Here is an 18,641-nt window from a genome sequence, read left to right as displayed (position 1 = left end):
CAAAACCTAATCTGATTCATAAATAGTATCCCCAATGAATACATAGTATTGCATTAGTTTCCCCCCCCCCCCCGCCAAAATGTTATATGATAAAAGGAATGATCATTTGGAAATGATCACTTATTACTTTTGTTATTTTGTATTCATTTGGTTTTGCATTCATTTTTTACAAAATTATTCAAGAGAGGAAACTAACACAAACTAAAGCTATACAGGTAGTCCTCAACTTATGACCACAATTGAGCCCAAAATTTATGTTGCTAAGGGAGAAATTTGTTAAGTGAGCTTTGCCTCATTTTACGACCTTTCGTGCCACGTTTGTTAAGTGAATCTCTGCAGTTGTTAAATTAGTAACAAGATTGTTAAATGAATCTGGTTTCCCCATTGACTTTGTTTGTCAAAAGTTTGCAAAAGGGGATCACATGATCCTAAGACACTGCAAGTATCATTAATGTGAGTCAATTGTCAAGCATCTGAATGTAAATTACGTGCCTATGGGATGCTGCAATGGTCATAAGAGTGAAAAATGGGCATAAGTCACTTTGTGCAATGCCATTGTAACTTTAGATGGTCACTAAGTAAATTGTTGTCAGTTGAGAACTATCTGTACTGGTTGAAAGCCTCCTTAAATAACAGCTATACAATATGATTTATTCTTTAGTTACATATTATTTTTAATATAAAATGAATATTTTTCTTACCTTAGAAAACTGTGCATTTATCCATTTTGTGAATGTTTTCTTTTGAACATCTTCCCTTTCATCTATAAAAGAAAGCACAATTGTTCACTTAAAATGGTTATTAAAGAAGTCATTTCTACACTATTTTGCTGTTGTTCAATATTATTATTAGCACAAGTCTCAAGAGATGCAAACTATATTTCTAGAAATTTTTAAAAACTTTTTAAAACTATCAAATAATCTCTAATTAAACTAAAAGGGCTACAATATCAAAATGCTTAATATCTCAAAATCAGGTCAGATTAGTTCTTACTTGGACTATCAAATCCACCCAACTATTGGAAGGAGACAATAGAAATACTTTGATGCCTACTGTCACAAAACTATATATGGATGATCATAAAGTGCAAATATTTCATTAGCTATTAGGGCATATCAAAATATAAAACAAAAACAGTAATAAGATCATAGTGTAATAATAAAAAAATATCAATAAAATAAATGCGGATACTATTCTGACCCCTAAAATTTACTCCAATCAGATTCACATATGCATTTCTCAACTGTACTGTTTTGTTCAGACAAAGGACCACATTATATATTATTTTTTTATTCTGGCTGCATATGAAATATATTTTAATATAATCTCAATATTGTATCTCCATATAATATTATGTAATAGATACATGTTAACTAGAGACACAGGGAGTTTGGCCTATAAATTTAATAAATAATCATTATGTCACATAATCAGCCAGATGTTTAGAGTGGATCTGGCATTTTTATCCACTCACTGAGTTCTTTTCAAGGACCTGGGATAGGCAAATATTGTTTCTGTTAATGGTAATGCTGTAATAATGTAAGTACTTCCAAGTAAAGGTGACTTTTGCAATTGATTCATGGTAATTTTGTTGAGCCACCCTGAGTTGCTTAAGATAGGCTGCCATATAAATGTTTTACATAAATGAATGGAATGGAATGGAATGGAATGGAATGGAATGGAATAGAATAGAATAGAATAGAATAGAATAGAATAGAATAGAATAGAATAGAATAGAATAGAATAGAATAGAATAGAATAGAATAGAATAGAATAGAATAGAATAGAATAGAATTCTTTATTGGCCAAGTGTGGTTGGACACACAAGGAATTTGTCTTGATGCAAATGCTTTCAGTGTACAAAAAAGAAAAGATACATTCATCGAGAGTCAAGAATCATAAGGTACAACACTTAATAATAGTCATATGGTACAATAAGCAATCAAATCATACTAGGAAACAGTCAATATAAATCGTAAGGCTACAAGCGACAAAGTTACAGTCATACAGTCACAAGTGAGAGGGGATGGGTGATAAGGAGTGATAAGAAGATTAACAGTAATTGTAGTGCAGACTTTGTAATAGTTGAACAGTGTTGAGGGAATTATTTGTTTAGCAGAGTGCTGGCTTTCGGGGAAAAAACTGTCCTTGTGTCTAGTTGTTCTGGTGTGCAGTGCTCTATAGCATCGTTTTGAGCGAAGGAGTTGAAACAGTTTATATCCAGGATGTGAGGGGTCTGTAAACATTTTCACAGCCCTCTTTTTGACTCGTGCAGTATACAGGTCCTTGATTGAAGACAGGTTGGTAGTAATTGTTTTTTCTGCAGCCCTAATTATCCTCTGAAGTCTGTGTCTGTCCTGTTGGGTTGCAGAAGCACACCAGACAGTTATAGAGGTGCAGATGACAGATTCAATAATTCCTCTGTAGAACTGTATCATCATCAGCACCTTGGGCAATTTGAGCTTTCTGAGTTGGCGCAGAAAGAACATTCTTTGTTGTGCTTTTTGATGACGTTTTTGATGTTAGGTGTCCATTTTAGGTCATGTGGTATAGTAGAACCTAGAAATTTGAAGGTCTCTACTGTTGATACTGTGTTGTCTTTTTTCACTGAAAGACAAAAGGCAACAGAGTACAAGCAAGTATGGTTTGTAAGACAGAAAAATATCAAGTATATTGAATGGTGTTGGTATGCAGTTTATTTAGCTGTTTTTTACTCTTTTTGTCATGCTCTTATTTTCTTTTGCTTTCCTTTTCTTATATTTTGCATGTTTCATATGATGTTGCTCACCATGAACAAGAACATATTGGATATGTATCTTATTTTCATAAGAGTAAGCAAGGGTTTTTTTCTAATAGCAAGTAATTTTTTGGACTTTTTAGATTTAGCAAAGATGTAAAACATTCTGTGAGAAGACTACAAGAGAAATATCATCCACAAGATAAGAGGAAAGTAGCAGAGGTGGTATTTAACCAGTTCACACCAGCTCGAGCAAACCGGTAGCAGTGATTTGGCGTGGGTCGCCGAACCGGTGGTGACCCCTGGCTGGCCATGCCCCTGACTCAGTCACCTGGTTGCCCAGTTGGTCTCCTAGCTTTCCCTACCACATGGCGGCCGTGGCGCAGCTTGGGCAGATGTCCCAGGGCTGCTGCACATGTGCAATCCATGTGCAGCCACTACACATGCAGTGTGCATGTGCACTAGCCCTGGGACATCCGCCCGCCTGCCCGCCCTCCCGGAGCATGATTTCTTCCTTCTCCCAGCAGACATGCCTCTTCCAGCCCGGCCCGGCTCAGCCAGCCAGCAGGTAGGTGAGCAGATGTCCCCGGGCTTCTCACCCCCCTTGTCGTGAGTTGCCTGCAGCTGTTGTGTGCTTTTTTCAGTGCAGCTGCAGTCCAGCAGCCACAGTGAAAAAAGCACACTCTGTTCTATGTGCCGGGCCTGGCAAGTCTGAGCAGCCGGTGTATAGAACAGAGCGGCGCCGGACTGTTGGAGAAGTGGAGCGAAGCTGGAGATCATTAGCTGCCTATTTCATAGTACAAGAAGCCTCCCCCAACTGGCCGGCTGGTCTCCTCTTTCTCTGCCTGTTTGTTCTATATGGCTGAGGAGGAGAAGAACAGTTGGCTGGTTGGGGGAGTCTTTCTGTGCCGAAAGAGGAGGCTGGAGACTGAAAAAGAGTCACCTCCAGCAGCTGTCCCTTTGGCCGGCTGATCTCCTCCTCCTTGGCCATACAGAATAAACAGGCAGAGAAAGAGGATAGGAGGATTCAGGGAGGCTTTCTGCACTGAAAGAGGTGGCTAATGATCTTTGGCTTCACTCCACTTCTCCAACGGTCTGGTGCTGCCCTGTTCTATGCATTGGCTGCTTGGACTTGCCGGGCCCAGCACATAGAACAGGGCGTGCTTTTTTGGTGTGGCTGCAGCTGCACTGAAAAAAGCAAGCAGCAGCTGCAGGCATCTAGTGACAGGAGGGGCGAGAAGCCCTGGGACATGTGGCCACCTGCTGGCTGACCGGGCGAAGCTGGGCTGGAAGAGGCGCATCTGCCAAGAGAAGGAAGAAAGTGTGCTCCGGGAGGGCGGGCACTGGGCAAATGTCCAGGAACCACTTAAAGGTCGACTTTAAGAGCACCCTCTTGGAAGAAGTCGAGGACCAAGAGCAAAAGTAGTGGCAGCAGGGGTGACGAGTGTGTGTGTCCCTTCACAAGGAGTGTGAAGGGAGGCAGACACCACGCCTCTGAGGAAAAGAGGATGTGCTGAAACCCTGGTTGTCACCCGGGAGGGGAACATGGAGGGACCCATCATGCTCCCGCTGCTCCTGCCACCGTTACTTTTGCTCTTGTTCTCGGCTTCTTCCATGGGGGTGCTCTTAAAGTCAATCTTTAAGAGCTGGAAGACTTTTTGTTAGATCGCCGCCAACTCTTCATTGGGAAAAGTGTAGCCCCTTGGGGCAAAAGTGGGCAAAATTCTCTGACTTTTAAATGCATTCACGTGGTGTCTGCCTCCCTTCATGCTCCTTGTGCACACCGGGAGCTCCTAACCAGAACGAGAGAGAGCGAAGTTGGCTGCTATGAGGCAAGCGCCTTGGCTTCCCCTCTTTCTCCTCATAGTCGTCCTGAGCCAGTGTGGTTCTTTACTTGGGCAGCCAGACAGCTGCAGCAACGCCCGCAGCAGCAACAGGCAGCGCCCCAACGAGGTATAGTGCAAATTTCTCTCCGAGGGGCTTCTGGCAAAAAACAAAACAAAAACCTCCCCAAAAGAAAACCCATTCAGCAGGCAGAGTCAGCAGGCAGTCGTGATCTTTAGTTGGGCTTTTTTTTTGTCAGCCCAAGGGCAAAGGAGGGGAAGGTACGTAGGAAATCACCCTGTCTCTGCAGCATCAATCATGTGACTGAGTGGGTGTGGCCAACTCAACGTAACTTGCAGCAAAGTGCCGCACCAGCTTGCTGAGTTGGCCACACCCACCCAGCGGGTCACATGACCACCAAGCCACGCCCACCAAATAAGCCACGCCCACAGAACCGGTAGTAAAAAAATTGAATCCCACCACTGGAAAGTAGACATTAGACTCACTAGGGACTTGGAGAAACAAAGTTAAAAGCTACATGTATCTCAGGAATGAGAACCAGAACAAGGCTGTCAGCTTCTGAGCTAATGGGAAAGTTAGCACAAAATTGATATTCAGCAGATTTCAACACTTTCTTGCTTTAAATCTTATATCCCTCTTATTTTAGCTTCTGGAAGTCTTCTTTGAAGATGAATAGTTGTTTACATTTTCTACATTTCTGCTTCCTTAGTTCTATAAATTTCTGAATTAAATGTTGTCTCTCTGGATGCCAGTTGTAACTTCTGAGTTTCCTTCAAGACTAACCCCATATAGTGGGTATTGCAACAGTCCAAATGAGATGACCAAGTCTTGACTATTGACAAATAGACTGTCATCTGGGAAAAAATGCAACTGGTACATGGAGACTTTCCTGGCCAGGATTGCCACCTGTTAATTAATTGGCATAGAGAGTAATAGCCTGGGGGCTCTACAAGGGAGTTGTGTTCTCCCCTGAAACCTCACCAAGCACTTTTCCTTTGCTTCACCAGAGTGGCTTTCACTTCCTCCAGACCCCATGACTGGCTTCTCACTTGAGGAGGGTTTCCCCGCTCATGCGTGCCCTCCCGACCACACCAGGAGATCATGAGAGGAGAAGGAGGGGGAGGAGGAAGAGGGTCATTTTCAGAGAAGCCTCCTTTACAGCTCGCGCTCATTGCTCAGCTAGCCTGTGTTTAACTGATATGCAGAGCACATCATGAGAAAGGCAGGGCTATATGAATCAAAAGTTGGAATTAAGATTACCAGGAGAAATATCAACAACCTCAGATATGCAGATGATACAACTCTCATGGCAGAAAGTGAAGAGGAACTAAACAGCCTCTTGATGTGTGTGATGACCCGTAGTCTCTCAAAATAACCCAAAACCCAAAACATACATTAAAGTCCGGTAAGGCCTTCAACTTAACTTCACTGTTTTATTAGGCAGTTTAAAGTCACAAAAGTAAATAATGAGGCAAAAATAAAACCAAAATAAACTGCATTGACGAGAGTTCAGAAGCAAGCCAAGATAACTAATCATAAACTCCAGGAAAATAACCGAGGAGAGTCCATGGGAAGAACGCCAGCAAAGATAAACCTCTTTCAAAGTAAACACTAAATTGACTCCAGCAATTCTGACTGCGCAGTTACAAACTTATATACATAGTTGCCAGCTGCAAGCCACGAGGAGGATCATGGTAATTTTCTCTTGAGGAGACCTCGCTTTTCTCTGATCCTCTCCTCCCTGCATGACCTAGAATGGATAGAGGATGGGCCTGGATCCTCCTCTGATTGCTCAGCCGGCCTCTGCCCTTCCCAGCCTCCTCCACCACCTCTGGAGCCACACTCCCACTCCCTGTTGGCTGTTCCTCCTCTTCCTCGGTCAGTCTCCACCAGGGGCATGACACTATCCCCCCTGCAGGGCCCCCTTCCCCAGGACCATGTTGAGGAAACCAAGCGTAAAGTCCTGGACCAAACGAGGAGCATGAACATCAGTGGCATCGACCCAGGTGAAGTCCTCTGGTCCATAACCTTTCCATGCCACCAAATACTAAAATCGACCCCACAACTGGCATGAATCTTGGATACTATCCACTTCGTACTCCTCCTCTCCCAGAGGAGCTACTGGGGCTGGCTGTGATGGAGCCAGTCTATGCAGACTGTCGGCCGAGGCAGGGATTAACAGGGAACGATGAAAAACAGGATGGATACGCATGGTCCGTGGCAGGGAGAGATGATAACCCACAGGATTGATCACCACCTTGAACGGAAAAGGTCCCAAGTAATGGTGATTGAGCTTTTTCGATGGTCGCGTTGTTGGTATTGAGTAGAGAGCCAAACCCGATCGCCTACCACTAAAGGTGGAACATCATGACGATGTCAGTCTGCAAACCGTTTATAGTCCTCCTTCACTCTCTCTAGTTGATCGTGGACCCATTTAGTCCACGGCTTTTAACTCCTGCAAGAACATATCCACTGCCGGAACTGGGGAATCAGACGGGACTAAAGGGAAAAGTCATGGATGAAACCCATAGTTAGCAAAGAAAGGGGACACACAGGTGGATGCATGTTGAGCATTGTTATAAGCAAATTCTGCCACCGGCAGCACTTCCACCCAATTGTCTTGTTGAGTATTGCTGAAACAGCGGAGGTACTGCTCCAAAATAGCATTCACTCTCTCTGTCCCCCCCCCCATCAGTTTTGGGGTGATGAGCAGACGACAGACACGCCTGAACCTGCAGTTTCGCGAGTAGGGTCTGCCAGAAGCGTGCCATAAATTGTACCATGATACCATGTGGTCTGGTAACCCATGCAACTGGAAAACATGGGAGATAAACAATTGAGCCGTTATCTTGGCTGATGGAAGACCTGCACACGGAATAAAGTGGGCCATTTTAGCCAACAGATCCACCACCACCAAAATGGTTGTGGCACCATTCGATGGTGGTAACTCAATGAGGAAATCCAATGAAACTGCCCCCCACAGTCGTTCTGGCGTGGCCAAGGGCTGCAAGAGACCAGGGGGTGCACCAGGAGCATACTTGGCTTGGCGACATATTTCACAGGACGCCACATACCCCGACACATCATATTTAAGTCTTGGCCACCAAAATGTCCTAGAGATGAGGTGCAGTGTTTTGAACACCCCAAAGTGTCCTGCTGCCAGACTATCATGACATTGCCGTAGGATAAGGCCACGAAGAGGACCTCCAGTCACATAAATGTGATCACGGAACCGCAACAGGTCCCCAATATATGCCTAAGGAGTCTCTTGTCTCCCATTCTCATCCAATTCTCGACGTTGAGCTGTCACAAATAAGTCCTGCCGCTACGCCTCCTGAATCCTCACTTGGAGGTCCACAGGTTCCTCGGTGGCCGCAAACTGCTCCAACGGAATCACTGTCTGAGGCAAGATTTTATCCTTCCTTCGGGCTTCCGAGATAGGGCATCGGCACGTTGATTCCCTCCACTCGGAACATAGGTCACCCGGAAATCAAATTGAGCAAAGAATAAGGACCATCTCACCTGACTCTGATTCAATGTCCAAGCTGTACGTAGGTGTTCCAAATTGCGATGATCCGTCCAAACCTCGATTTGGTAATGAGCCCCCTCCAGGTGGTGCCGCCATGTCTCAAAAGTGACCTTAACCGCCAATAGCTCCTTGTCCTAAATTGTATACTTGCGCTCTGGAGACGACAACTTCTGGGAATAATAAGCGCATGGGAACAAGGTGCCTGTGGGAGCATAGGCCTGGAGGAGCACTGCACCAACAGCCACATCAGAAGCATCTGTTTCCACCACAAATGGTTGGCCTGGATCAGGGTGTTTGAGGATAGGCTCGGAAGCAAAGGCGACTTTCAATGCCTCAAAAGCTGCCTGCTCCTCAGCACCCCAATGGAACTTCTCCCCTTTCTTGAGCAGATTAGAAAGGGGAGCAGTCAAGACAGCAAAGCGGGGAATAAATGTGCGGTAGTAGTTCGCAAACCCCAACAGTCGTTGCACATCCTTAACCCGCTGTGGAGGTTCCCACTCCTGCAACGATTGTATTTTTCCCAGGTCCATTTCCACCCCAGCAGGTGAAATATGATGTCCCAAGAAATCAATCGTGTTTTGTGCAAACTGACACTTCTCATGCTTAGCGAACAGGTGGTTATCACGCAAGCGTTGCAATACCAGCCGCACATGTTGCCAGTGTTCCTGCAGGGAGGCTGAGTAAATTAAAATGTCATCTAGATAAATAACCATGAACTGATCCAACAAATCACGGAAAACATCGTGCATGAAATGCATGAACACATCTGGGGCATTGGTTAATCCGAAAGGCATCACGGTATAATCAAAATGCCCATACCTCATCCGGAAAGCTGTTTTCCACTCGTCCCCTGCACGAATGCAAAACAGATTGTAGGCCCCACGCAAGTCCAACTTCGTAAAGATCTTAGCTTGACGAAGCCACTCAATCAGTTCAGGGATGAGGGGAAGTGGGTACCGATTCCTCACTGTGGTTGCATTCAACTTGTGGTAATCACAATACAAACGTAGCTCCCCCGATTTCTTTTTTACAAAAAGCACCGGTGCAGCCAATGGGGAGGTAGAAGGCCGGATAAACCGTTTCCGGAGGTTCTTGTCAATAAAATCCCACAACGTGGCCAACTCCAGTTCCAACAGGGAATATATCTAACCCACCGGCAATTTTGTATCAGGCAACAAGTCGATTGGACAGTCATATGCCCGATGCGGAGGCAACTGATCCGCCTCCTTCTCCCCAAACACATCAGCAAAGTCCACCAACTCTGCAGGTAGATCCAGGTCTACAGGCGTAGCCACACTCCCTGCACAGGAGCGCAAGCAATGGTTGGCACACTTCCTATCAAGGAACTGTACAGCTACAGATGACCAGACAATCTGTGGATCATGGGCCTGTAACCACTCCAAACCCAGCACCACCGGAAAATAAGGAACTGCAGTAACACAGAACATGGTTTTCTTCACATGCTGCCCAATACGCATGCAAAGGGGTTTGGTTGCAGCAACCACAGGTCCCGAACGAAGGGGCCGACCATCAATTGTCTCTACCATTACTGGCGGGGACATCTGTTGCTGAGTAATGAACCACTGCTCTACAAAATGAGCATCCATGAAATTGGCTGTGGCCCCTGAAGTGACCAAGGCTTGGATCTCCACCGCTTCCACACCAGGCATGAACACACTTGCTTTCAGCACAAGATGCTTCACCAATAACAATTGTGGTGGAGATGTCAAAGGTAGCGAGGATGGCAAGGTTGAAGATGGCGGGCCTAAGGACTTTACACCCCAACCTACAGACCCCCATAGGCCACGCAATGCTTGTTTCCCACCACTACAGGCATCGCTGATGTGGATGTCTTAACAGGACACTTGGCTGCAAAATGGCCTCGATTGCCACAATAGAGGCATAAACCATCACAACGACATCTCTCCTATTCTACTTGAGTCAGGCGAGGGCGGCCAGCCCCCAACTGAATGGCCAGCCCCCAACTATATTCCCTCCAAAGGCAAGGGCGCTGTCTTGCTGGAAACAGATATGGTCTCTGTCCATCGCACCCATCGCTGCTGAAGTCTAGCATCGATACGAAGACACAGATGCATGAGTTCCTGAAGGGTGCGAGGGCATTCAGTGTACGCCAACTTATCCAGGAGCTCCGACAACAAACCCTCCTGGAACTGATCTAATAGGTAGTTTGTTTTTCATAGCATATCTTGTATACACTCAGAACACTTCATCTATTCCATCCATCATTTTTTTCTTTGGATATCTCCAAAGCTCCTGCCAGCACTTCTATCATTATTTCTGCAAGATTTTCTCCTTTTTTTCCCTCAATATTTTGAAATCTAAGATAAAAATCTGCTCTGTCCATCTCCCAGGCAAGCATTCCTTTTCCCTTGTCTTGTTCAACTGCTATCAGCCTATTATCAATTTCTCCAACTTTTTTCTCTGTCTGGTCTCCTTTTCCTCCCCTTTTTTTGAAATCTTTCTTCATTCTTTATCATCATTTGTTGTATGTTCTCTATTTTCTCATCTGTTTTCCCCATTCTCGCTTCTATTCTTTCCATTCTATCTTCCAAACATTTCCCTTGTTCTTGTATTGCTTGCATTATCATTTGTAAGGTGGCCTCCTTTTCCTTCTCCTTCTCCCTTCTCTCTCCCTCTCTCTCTTTCTCCTGCTGTAACATGGTGTTAATTGACCGCTGACCAGCTCGGCTTAGGGAGGAAGAGGTGGGCATTGATGAGCCTGTAGCCGCTGCTTTCCTCATCTCTAGTTGGTTGTCCTCAATAGGTATCTGTTAACAACACCAGGACCAGTTTTCTTCAGGTTCTCCTCTACCGTAATCCAATTGTAAAAGAGAAGGAAAAGTAAAGGAGGAAAAAAAATAAGGAAAAAGAAAACTAATTTATTCATCCCAGGGAGAGCCAAGAATACTAAAATATAAAAAAAGAAGAAAAGGAAAATTATGCTTCTGGGATAGAGAAGCAAAATGGTCAAAAATATAAAATCCTCTAATAGTAATCCAGGAAAAAAGAGACAAAGCAGTGATGATAATAAAAAAGCTAAAAAGTAATCCACAGATAGTTTTAAAAGGGGAAAAAGCAAAAAAAGAAAAAAAATTATATTCCAACAGTGAGGCTTGAGTCAAATAGCTTAGGAGAAACAGGGGAAAAAGGGGGGGAAAAACAAGGCCCAGAATGAGTGCCAGCCACTAAAAGAAAAATCAGTTGTAATTTAAAAATAAGTCACAATCCAAATCACAGCCACCATGCAATGTCCAAGGCATCACAATCAAAATTTCCACAAGATATAATCCAAGGTCACAGTAGTCTTTTCTCTTCAAAGTTCAATCTCCAGCTGTTTAAGTTGTTTTACAAGAGAAGCACCTTTTAAAACAATTCTTATTCAGTGCTCAGCTCTCTATCTTCTCTTAATGTAAACAGCTTGTGACTAAAAGAATTTTCTCAGCAATTTGATTTTTCAGTCCCTTCAAAAAAAAATTGTAAGCCTCTAAGTGACAGTGTTGTTTTGTTTTATTTTACTTTCGCTACCTTGCTATAGTGTAATCAAAAAAGTTTCTAATAAAAGATTCCTTTTTAAAAGAGGGAAAAAGAAAGAGTTCCAAGTCTATCTTTAAGGTAAATGTTAAGAATTGTCTTCTTAAATTGTTGTTATAAAATCCAGTCCAGTTAAAAATTTAATCCTTGTTAAAGTACAGTAAAATAATTCTAATTGATTTTAGCAGTTTAAAACAGGTTCAAATTCGCCACTTATTTATTCTTCTTTCTTCTATCTTCTTAAAATCTTTCCCCTTAGGGTGCTCTCTCATTCTTTAACAGAAAAAATTTAAACAATCTTACCCAAAGCCGACACACTTTCTTTCCCCTTCTTCTTCTGTTCCGGAGCTGTCCGAACCTTTCAGCAGCTTTCAATGGCCGCTTTCCTCCGCAGCCGGATTAGAGAGCTTTTCCTGGATCAACCAGGGACTTTGTGGTGTCCCTGGGATCAGCAGGATGCGCTCTCCTCAACCACCATCTCTATGGGATGGTTTGGGTCCAAACAGACCGTCCAGCTGCGGGGATATCAATGCCGCTCCAGAGTACCGGAATTGTTCGGCGTCTTGTTGCGACATCAGCCCTGCCCTCAGGGGCAAGATATTCCAAAGAGGCTGGAGCCGTAAGAGAGAAGTCTCCTCTTCTTGACCCCACCAGACAGAATTTGTTGACTGATGGGATCCATGGCATGCCTCCTCTACCAGCATGGGTGAGGTGGGCCTTTCCCATAGGGGTGAAATGGTTCCTCATGTAACCTGGACCCATGTCATGCAGGGCATTATAGGTATTAACCAACAACTTGAACTGCATCCAAAAGCAAATTTATAGGAAAATCAATACAAAATGTTCTACAGATGGCACCTTCCTCACGCTAGATTGGCAAAAATGTTTACTCAGACCCAAATGATTGGAAATGTAGAAAAGAAAAAGGCACTTATTTTCATACCTGGTGGACATGTCAGGAAGTGAAAAAATATTGGAATACAATTAGACAATGGATAGAAGAAATCACAAATCAGAAAACTGAATTTAATCCAGAAACTTTTTTATTAGGTATAACAACACAAAATGCAATAAAACAGATAGATATATTATGTTACATATATTAACAGCTGTAAGGATTTCGTACACAGAACTCTGGAAGGAAAAAAGGGTTTCATCAGAAGGCATGGTTATAAAAAAATAATAGATTGTATAGAGATGGACAGGTTAATGATGAAAATAAAAGACAGAGAAGATTCAATTTATTATAGGGCCTGGGATGCCTGGTATGAGTGGTTTAGAAATTAAAAGAAAATAAAATGGCAATTAGGAAAAGAATGAGGGAATATGTAAATATGTAAATATACCATGGAGAAGATTGAGATGTAAGGATAAAAGATATTGATTTATAGTAAGATGTAATGGTAAAGGAATAAGTAAATACATATACTGAAAAATGTGAGGAGGTGCAAAAGATGTCTTGATATTGATAACAGTGTATAAAGTTTTATTTTATGTTTTTAAAATTTGGAAACTTAATAAAATTTATGTTTAAAAAAGCAAATGTGTAGCCTGTGCAGCTTTTTGAACAGAGGTGTAACATGGGCCACTCTAGGGGCCTCAAATATTGCCCATGCCACTGCACTGTGCATCAGTTTAAGCTTCTAAATGCTCTTCAAGGGTAGCCCCATGTAAAGCGCATTGCCGTCTCCAAGCATGAATGACCAGGACTTGAATGACTAAGTGCAGGGACTCCTGATCCAAGAGAGGCTTCAACAGGCACACAATCCATAGTTGTGCAAAGAGTCCCCTAGCTGTGACTGCTACCTGCAGTCGCTATCCTCTGAAATCCTTAATACTAAAGGTGACAGAGAAGAAATACTCATCAAACTGGCAAAATTAGCCACTTATATATAAACATAGAGCAAACCCCACTTCCTTCTAGCACAGAGGATATTACCTAGCTGGATAATGACATATTGCATCTGTAATACATCAACCAAGGTCACTGAGCACCAAGGGCCCCACTGCAATATATAACTAATTATAAATACACTTCTGTGGCAGTCATTCAGCCAGTTAAAATACACCATGCTCAAATATAAAGATCTTGTTTACCAGACAGAGCAAAGCATACAAGCATACACAACACATTTAGAAAATAGTTATATCCAAGCTAATTATAAACATCTTTTCATCAGTTGCTATTTCTTCACACTTGTCATTTTATACTATTGCAGAAAAAAAAATTACTAAGATGTCTTTGGACAGGTCAGAATCACATTGCATCAGACTTTGCTAATTATATTCTGTCACCTGTGACAAATACATCAGATGGGTGTGCTTCAGTCTATGCTTCCTTTCAAACAATTCACAGAGGGACGATGCATTGTATTTCATATTCAGATCAACCTGATTCATATCCTTTGAATATAAGGTATGCACAGAAACATGAGAAAAATAATTACATTGCAAAACCTAAACACAGTAGTTAATTATAGTCAAAAGTTTTTTTTTTTAAAAAAACTGCTTCTCTCCCTCAGCCTCCTGCCACTTCTCTCATCCTTAATCCATTTCTCTCCCTCAGCCTCAATCTGTTTCTCTCAGCCTCAATCCATTTCTCTCCCTCAGTCTCTATCGTTTCTCTCAACCTCAATCCATTTCTCTCCCTCAGCCTCTATTGTTTCTCTCAGCCTCAATCCATTTCTCTGCCTCAGCCTCCTATCATTTCTCTTAACTCAATCCATTTCTCTCCCTCACCCTCCTACCACTTTTTGAGGCCCAAGAAGCCTCAAGAACAGCTCTCCACGATGGAGCCTGTCCTGGGGAGCAAAGCTTTGGATGACCTGATCTGTCCTGAAGGCCTTGAGGAGCTCCAGACTTTTCACACACCTCCTCTGGCTGAGTGCCCTGCCCTTGAGATCCCAATGGGGTCAGCGCCCAGCAGCAGCAGCACTCCAGGAGGGCAGACGGATGTCCCAGGGTTGCACACACACACCACAGTGGAGTAGCAGTGTCAGCCCCAGCGTGGCGTCTCCCCCGAGGGTCACCCGCCATCAGCCTTATCTTTGCAGGCAGCCATGTGCTGGCCCCGTTGGATTCTGAAGGGCAGGACAACAAGGGAGGGCATTCAGGCTGGCAGAGGCACATGAAAGCTCGATGTAAGGCCGAGGCTGATGGTGGGGGAGGGAGACTTGCTTGCACTTGAGCTGCCTTGTGGGGACACAGCGAGGCTTGCTCATCTTTGGGCCTGGCTCACTTGGCTTCCACGCGGCCTCCATGCACTTGCCTTTGCCTCTGCAACTTTTACATGCAGTTCATCCCTGCCTTTGATGAAGTGGGACTACCCTTGATGGAACTATTGAATAAAGAGGGGAGGAACTGCAACCCAGCCAGTCACTGGCTTGGTCCCCAGACTGCCAGTGAGCATTTGAAAAACTGAAGAGGATGTTCACTGAGGAATCCATCCTCAAACACCCTGAACCCGAACAACCATTTGTGGTCCAGGCAGATGTCAGTGACGTGGTTGTAGAAGCAGTGCTGCTGCAAGCCAATGCCCAGGGCAGCTACAACCCTGTGCCTACACTTTCAAAAAACTCACTGAAAGGTGGTGGGTAGTGTGGGGAAAAGGAAGCCTATGCTGTCCGATGGGCCCTCCTCACCTGGAGACATTTCCTAGAGGGGAGCTTAGTACCATTTGAAGTTTGAACTGACCACAAAAACCCTAACACCCCCCCCCCCAAAAAAAAAAACCTCTCTCCCAAACAAGTTTACTGGGCACAGTACTTCAGATGGTTCAACTTTAAAGTACATCCCGGGGGAAGAACCTACTTGCTGACACCTTATCCAGAAAACCACAGTTCAATAGCTGTCATGAAGATGTGATCCATGCCATCATCCCTTCCCCTCAACCCTGGCTCAAGCCACCACCAGAGGCCAACTCAGGTGCCAAGACACCCCAAGAAGGGGCCCAATGACAGAGACCTTGAAAGCAGTGCTCCCGGCAGATCAGTGGTTCAACAACAAGGACACCTTAACCCTCAAAGGCAGACTAACCTGGAAAGGGGCCAAACTGTAACATCCCCACCAGCTGGAGACTTCAAGTCCTGCAGCACAGCCATGATTCCAAGCTTGCTGGACATTTTGGTTACTTAAAAACCCTGGCTTAACAAGGAAGCAATTTTGGTGGCCAAAGATGAAAGCAGATGTGAAGAACTATGCGAAAAGCTGTGCCACCTATGTTGCCATAAAGAAGAGACCTGGAAAATCCTCTGGCCTCCTCCAGCAAATGGCAAACCTAAGCCAACCTTGGGAAGAGATTGCCATGGAGAGTGGCAGGAACACAGTAATTTGGACCATGATTGACTTATTTTCAAAGCAAGCTCACTTCACAGCCTGCTCGAGGTTACCCTCAGCCAAGAAACTAGCTAGGATGTTCATAAGACAGATATACAGGCTACATGGGGTGCCCCACAGGATTATCTCCGACAGTGGGGGTCCAATATACCACAAAATTCTGGAGGGAATTCTTACAAGCAATAGGGTCCACCGAGAGGCTCAACTCAGCTTTTCATCCAAGCATAAATGAGGCAGCAGAACGCATGAATACCATGGTAGAACAGTACCTAAGGTATTATATGGACCACCAGCAATCCAACTGGGCAGACTACAACAACATAGTGCACTGGTCTAAGCCCTTTAGTGCACAGTAGCACTGGTCTAAGCCCTTTCCAGGTCACCAGCAGCATGGAGTTTGTTCCATGCCTGAACTACCCAGGGAACCACCTCCATGTCCTTGAGCAAATGAATGGGATCACTAAGGCAGGGATGGAAAAATACAAAGCGAGCTTTAGTAGAATCAGTGAAGAACTATTTAAAAAAACCTGACAAATGCTGTTCTCCCCACCTTCTTTTCCATGTCGGAGACAAAGTATACTTGTCAACAAAGTATCTAAAACCAAAGTTACCAAGTAAAAAGCTGGGTCCGAAATTCATAGAGCCATTCCAAATAGTGAAAGTGATAAACCCTGTAACCGTTCAGCTTAGACTCCCACACTTGTTAGGGAAAGTGCATCCAGTGTTTCATAGCAACCTGTTAAAGCGGCCGCAAGCTCTCCACTAAGTAATACAAAGGGAGACCCATTATGAGGTGAAAAAAATCTTAGACTTGCACATGCATAGGGGTCACCTGCAATACCTAGTCCACTGAAAGGGATACCCCCTATCTGAAGCCATCTGGGTTAAGAGTTGGGATGTAAAAGCTGACAGGTTGATTAAACAGTTCCATGACAAAAACCCTCATAAGCCCAAGGGGCCACCTGGAGTGGAAGGGGAGGTTGATGGTGATATGAATTAACCTCCCTTTGATTTTCTTTTGCAGGAAGTCTTTCTCAACTGGGGGCGCCTGTCAGACCTGAAGTCATGTTTGGAGCATCTTCAGGGCTGCTGCAGCAAGGCCAGTTGAAACTGTGGAAATGTGAGGGGAGATAGAGATAGCTGGGGATTGTAGCCAAAATAACATTCTTTCCTTGGGAGCCAAGGATGCTCTACCAGGTGTTGGAGAGGCATGGATAAAAGCCAGCCAGAATTGGGACTGAGATTTGATTGGACCATGTGATGGACATGTGATCTGGGAGCAAGAACTTTGGGTTTTGATTTGGGTGGTGAAAACCTCAGGTCCTTCAGAGTTGGGTTTTCTCCAGGGGTGCCAATATGACATTCTTAATAAATTCATACTTCGAGGAACCTCTAAGCCTCAGTTTTGATTGCTTTGGGTCTGTTACTTGAAACCCTGACACTGCCTCTACCTGTTGCCAGTGCTGCCACAAAGTGAAACAGGTAGTGGGGTGGAGGTGGCTCCACACCATGGCCCCTGCATTCTCAGCCCCCACCTGCCACATATCTGCCACATATGCGGAATGAGCCTCCCACTCACTTTCCCATTTGCGATGGCCCCAGCAAATGGGAAGAGCAGGGGAAGCAAAGGCAGATGGTGGGATGGAGTGGGTGGGTGGATGCTTGGTGCATCCAGTTGGCCAGATCACGTGCTTCCCCTGCACCCCTGCCTCCGCCTGCTGCTTGGAGAGCCGGCCTGCTGGTCACAGCGCTTGAACTCACCTACGCTCGGGGTGGTATTCTACCGGTTCTCACCGGTTTGGTAGAACCGGTTGTTAAGGTTCCCAGTAGTTCAGAGAACCGGTAAAATGGGCCCCTAGCTGGCCCCGCCCCCTCTGCCCGCTCCTCCTGCCCAGTCAGTCCTTATCATGCATGCCCAACATTGTGTGCATGTGCGACAATCACTGACGGCATTCTCCCCCTGCCTGCCCTGCTCCACCCCACCCAGTCACTCCTTATAGCGCATGTGTGCTACATCGCTTCCCCCATTGCTTTCAATAGCAGCAGCAGCGCCAGCCAGCCAGCCAGCCAGCCAACCAGCCAGCTAGCCATCACTGACTGCCTTCCACCACCCTGCCTGATCTGGGTGAGGGCTCTGATCGCCGCCACCGCCGGCTGCCCTCGCCCACCTGACCTCACCTGTCTGGCCTTGCCCAGACTGCCTTCCTCTTCCAGACTGTCTCCCCAGGCCTTCCTGCCTTGCCCAGACTGTTTGCCTTGCCCAGCTGCCATTGCTAAAGATGCGGATTGGTGAGTGAGACCTCCAAGCAAGCCCCAGTCACCTACCTGCCATCACCACCAGCCCTGGTTGAGTCCCAACAACTCCCAGACTGCCAAGCCACCCTCGCCAATGCTGCCTGTCTTGCCCGGCTGCCATCTTCTTCCACCCGCAGCCCACCGCACCACTGCTGCCTAGCCTTCCACCAGCAATTGGTACGAGTGAGGAGGCAAGCAGCTAGCCCCACCAGTCGCCTACCTCCTCCAGCCGCCACCACCACCAGCCCCAGTAAAGTGCTGACTCCCAGGCTGCCCAGGCACCTTCACTACCTGCCTCACCCAGCCATCATCTTTGGCCACCACCATCTTTGCTCAGTTGCCATCTTC

General features: G+C 45.2%; 1 protein-coding gene across 7 annotated transcripts in view; it reads right to left on the bottom strand.

Moving 5' to 3' along the window:
- Positions 1–18,641, bottom strand: part of DMD (dystrophin) — a 1,185,061-nt gene that overhangs the window by 1,116,217 nt on the left and 50,203 nt on the right. For all 7 annotated transcript variants that reach the window (XM_087966867.1, XM_087966866.1, XM_087966869.1 and 4 more), the window contains exon 2: positions 702–763. In XM_087966867.1, the coding sequence (XP_087822993.1) occupies positions 702–763 (62 nt within the window). The remainder of the gene's footprint in view (positions 1–701; positions 764–18,641) is intronic.

This window comes from Notechis scutatus, chromosome 5, assembly GCF_049901735.1.
Source record: "Notechis scutatus isolate UNSWTSFEM ecotype Mainland chromosome 5, rNotScu1.2, whole genome shotgun sequence".
NCBI classification, from domain to species: Eukaryota; Metazoa; Chordata; class Lepidosauria; order Squamata; family Elapidae; genus Notechis; species Notechis scutatus.
This window is presented reverse-complemented; position numbering and strand designations above follow the sequence as displayed.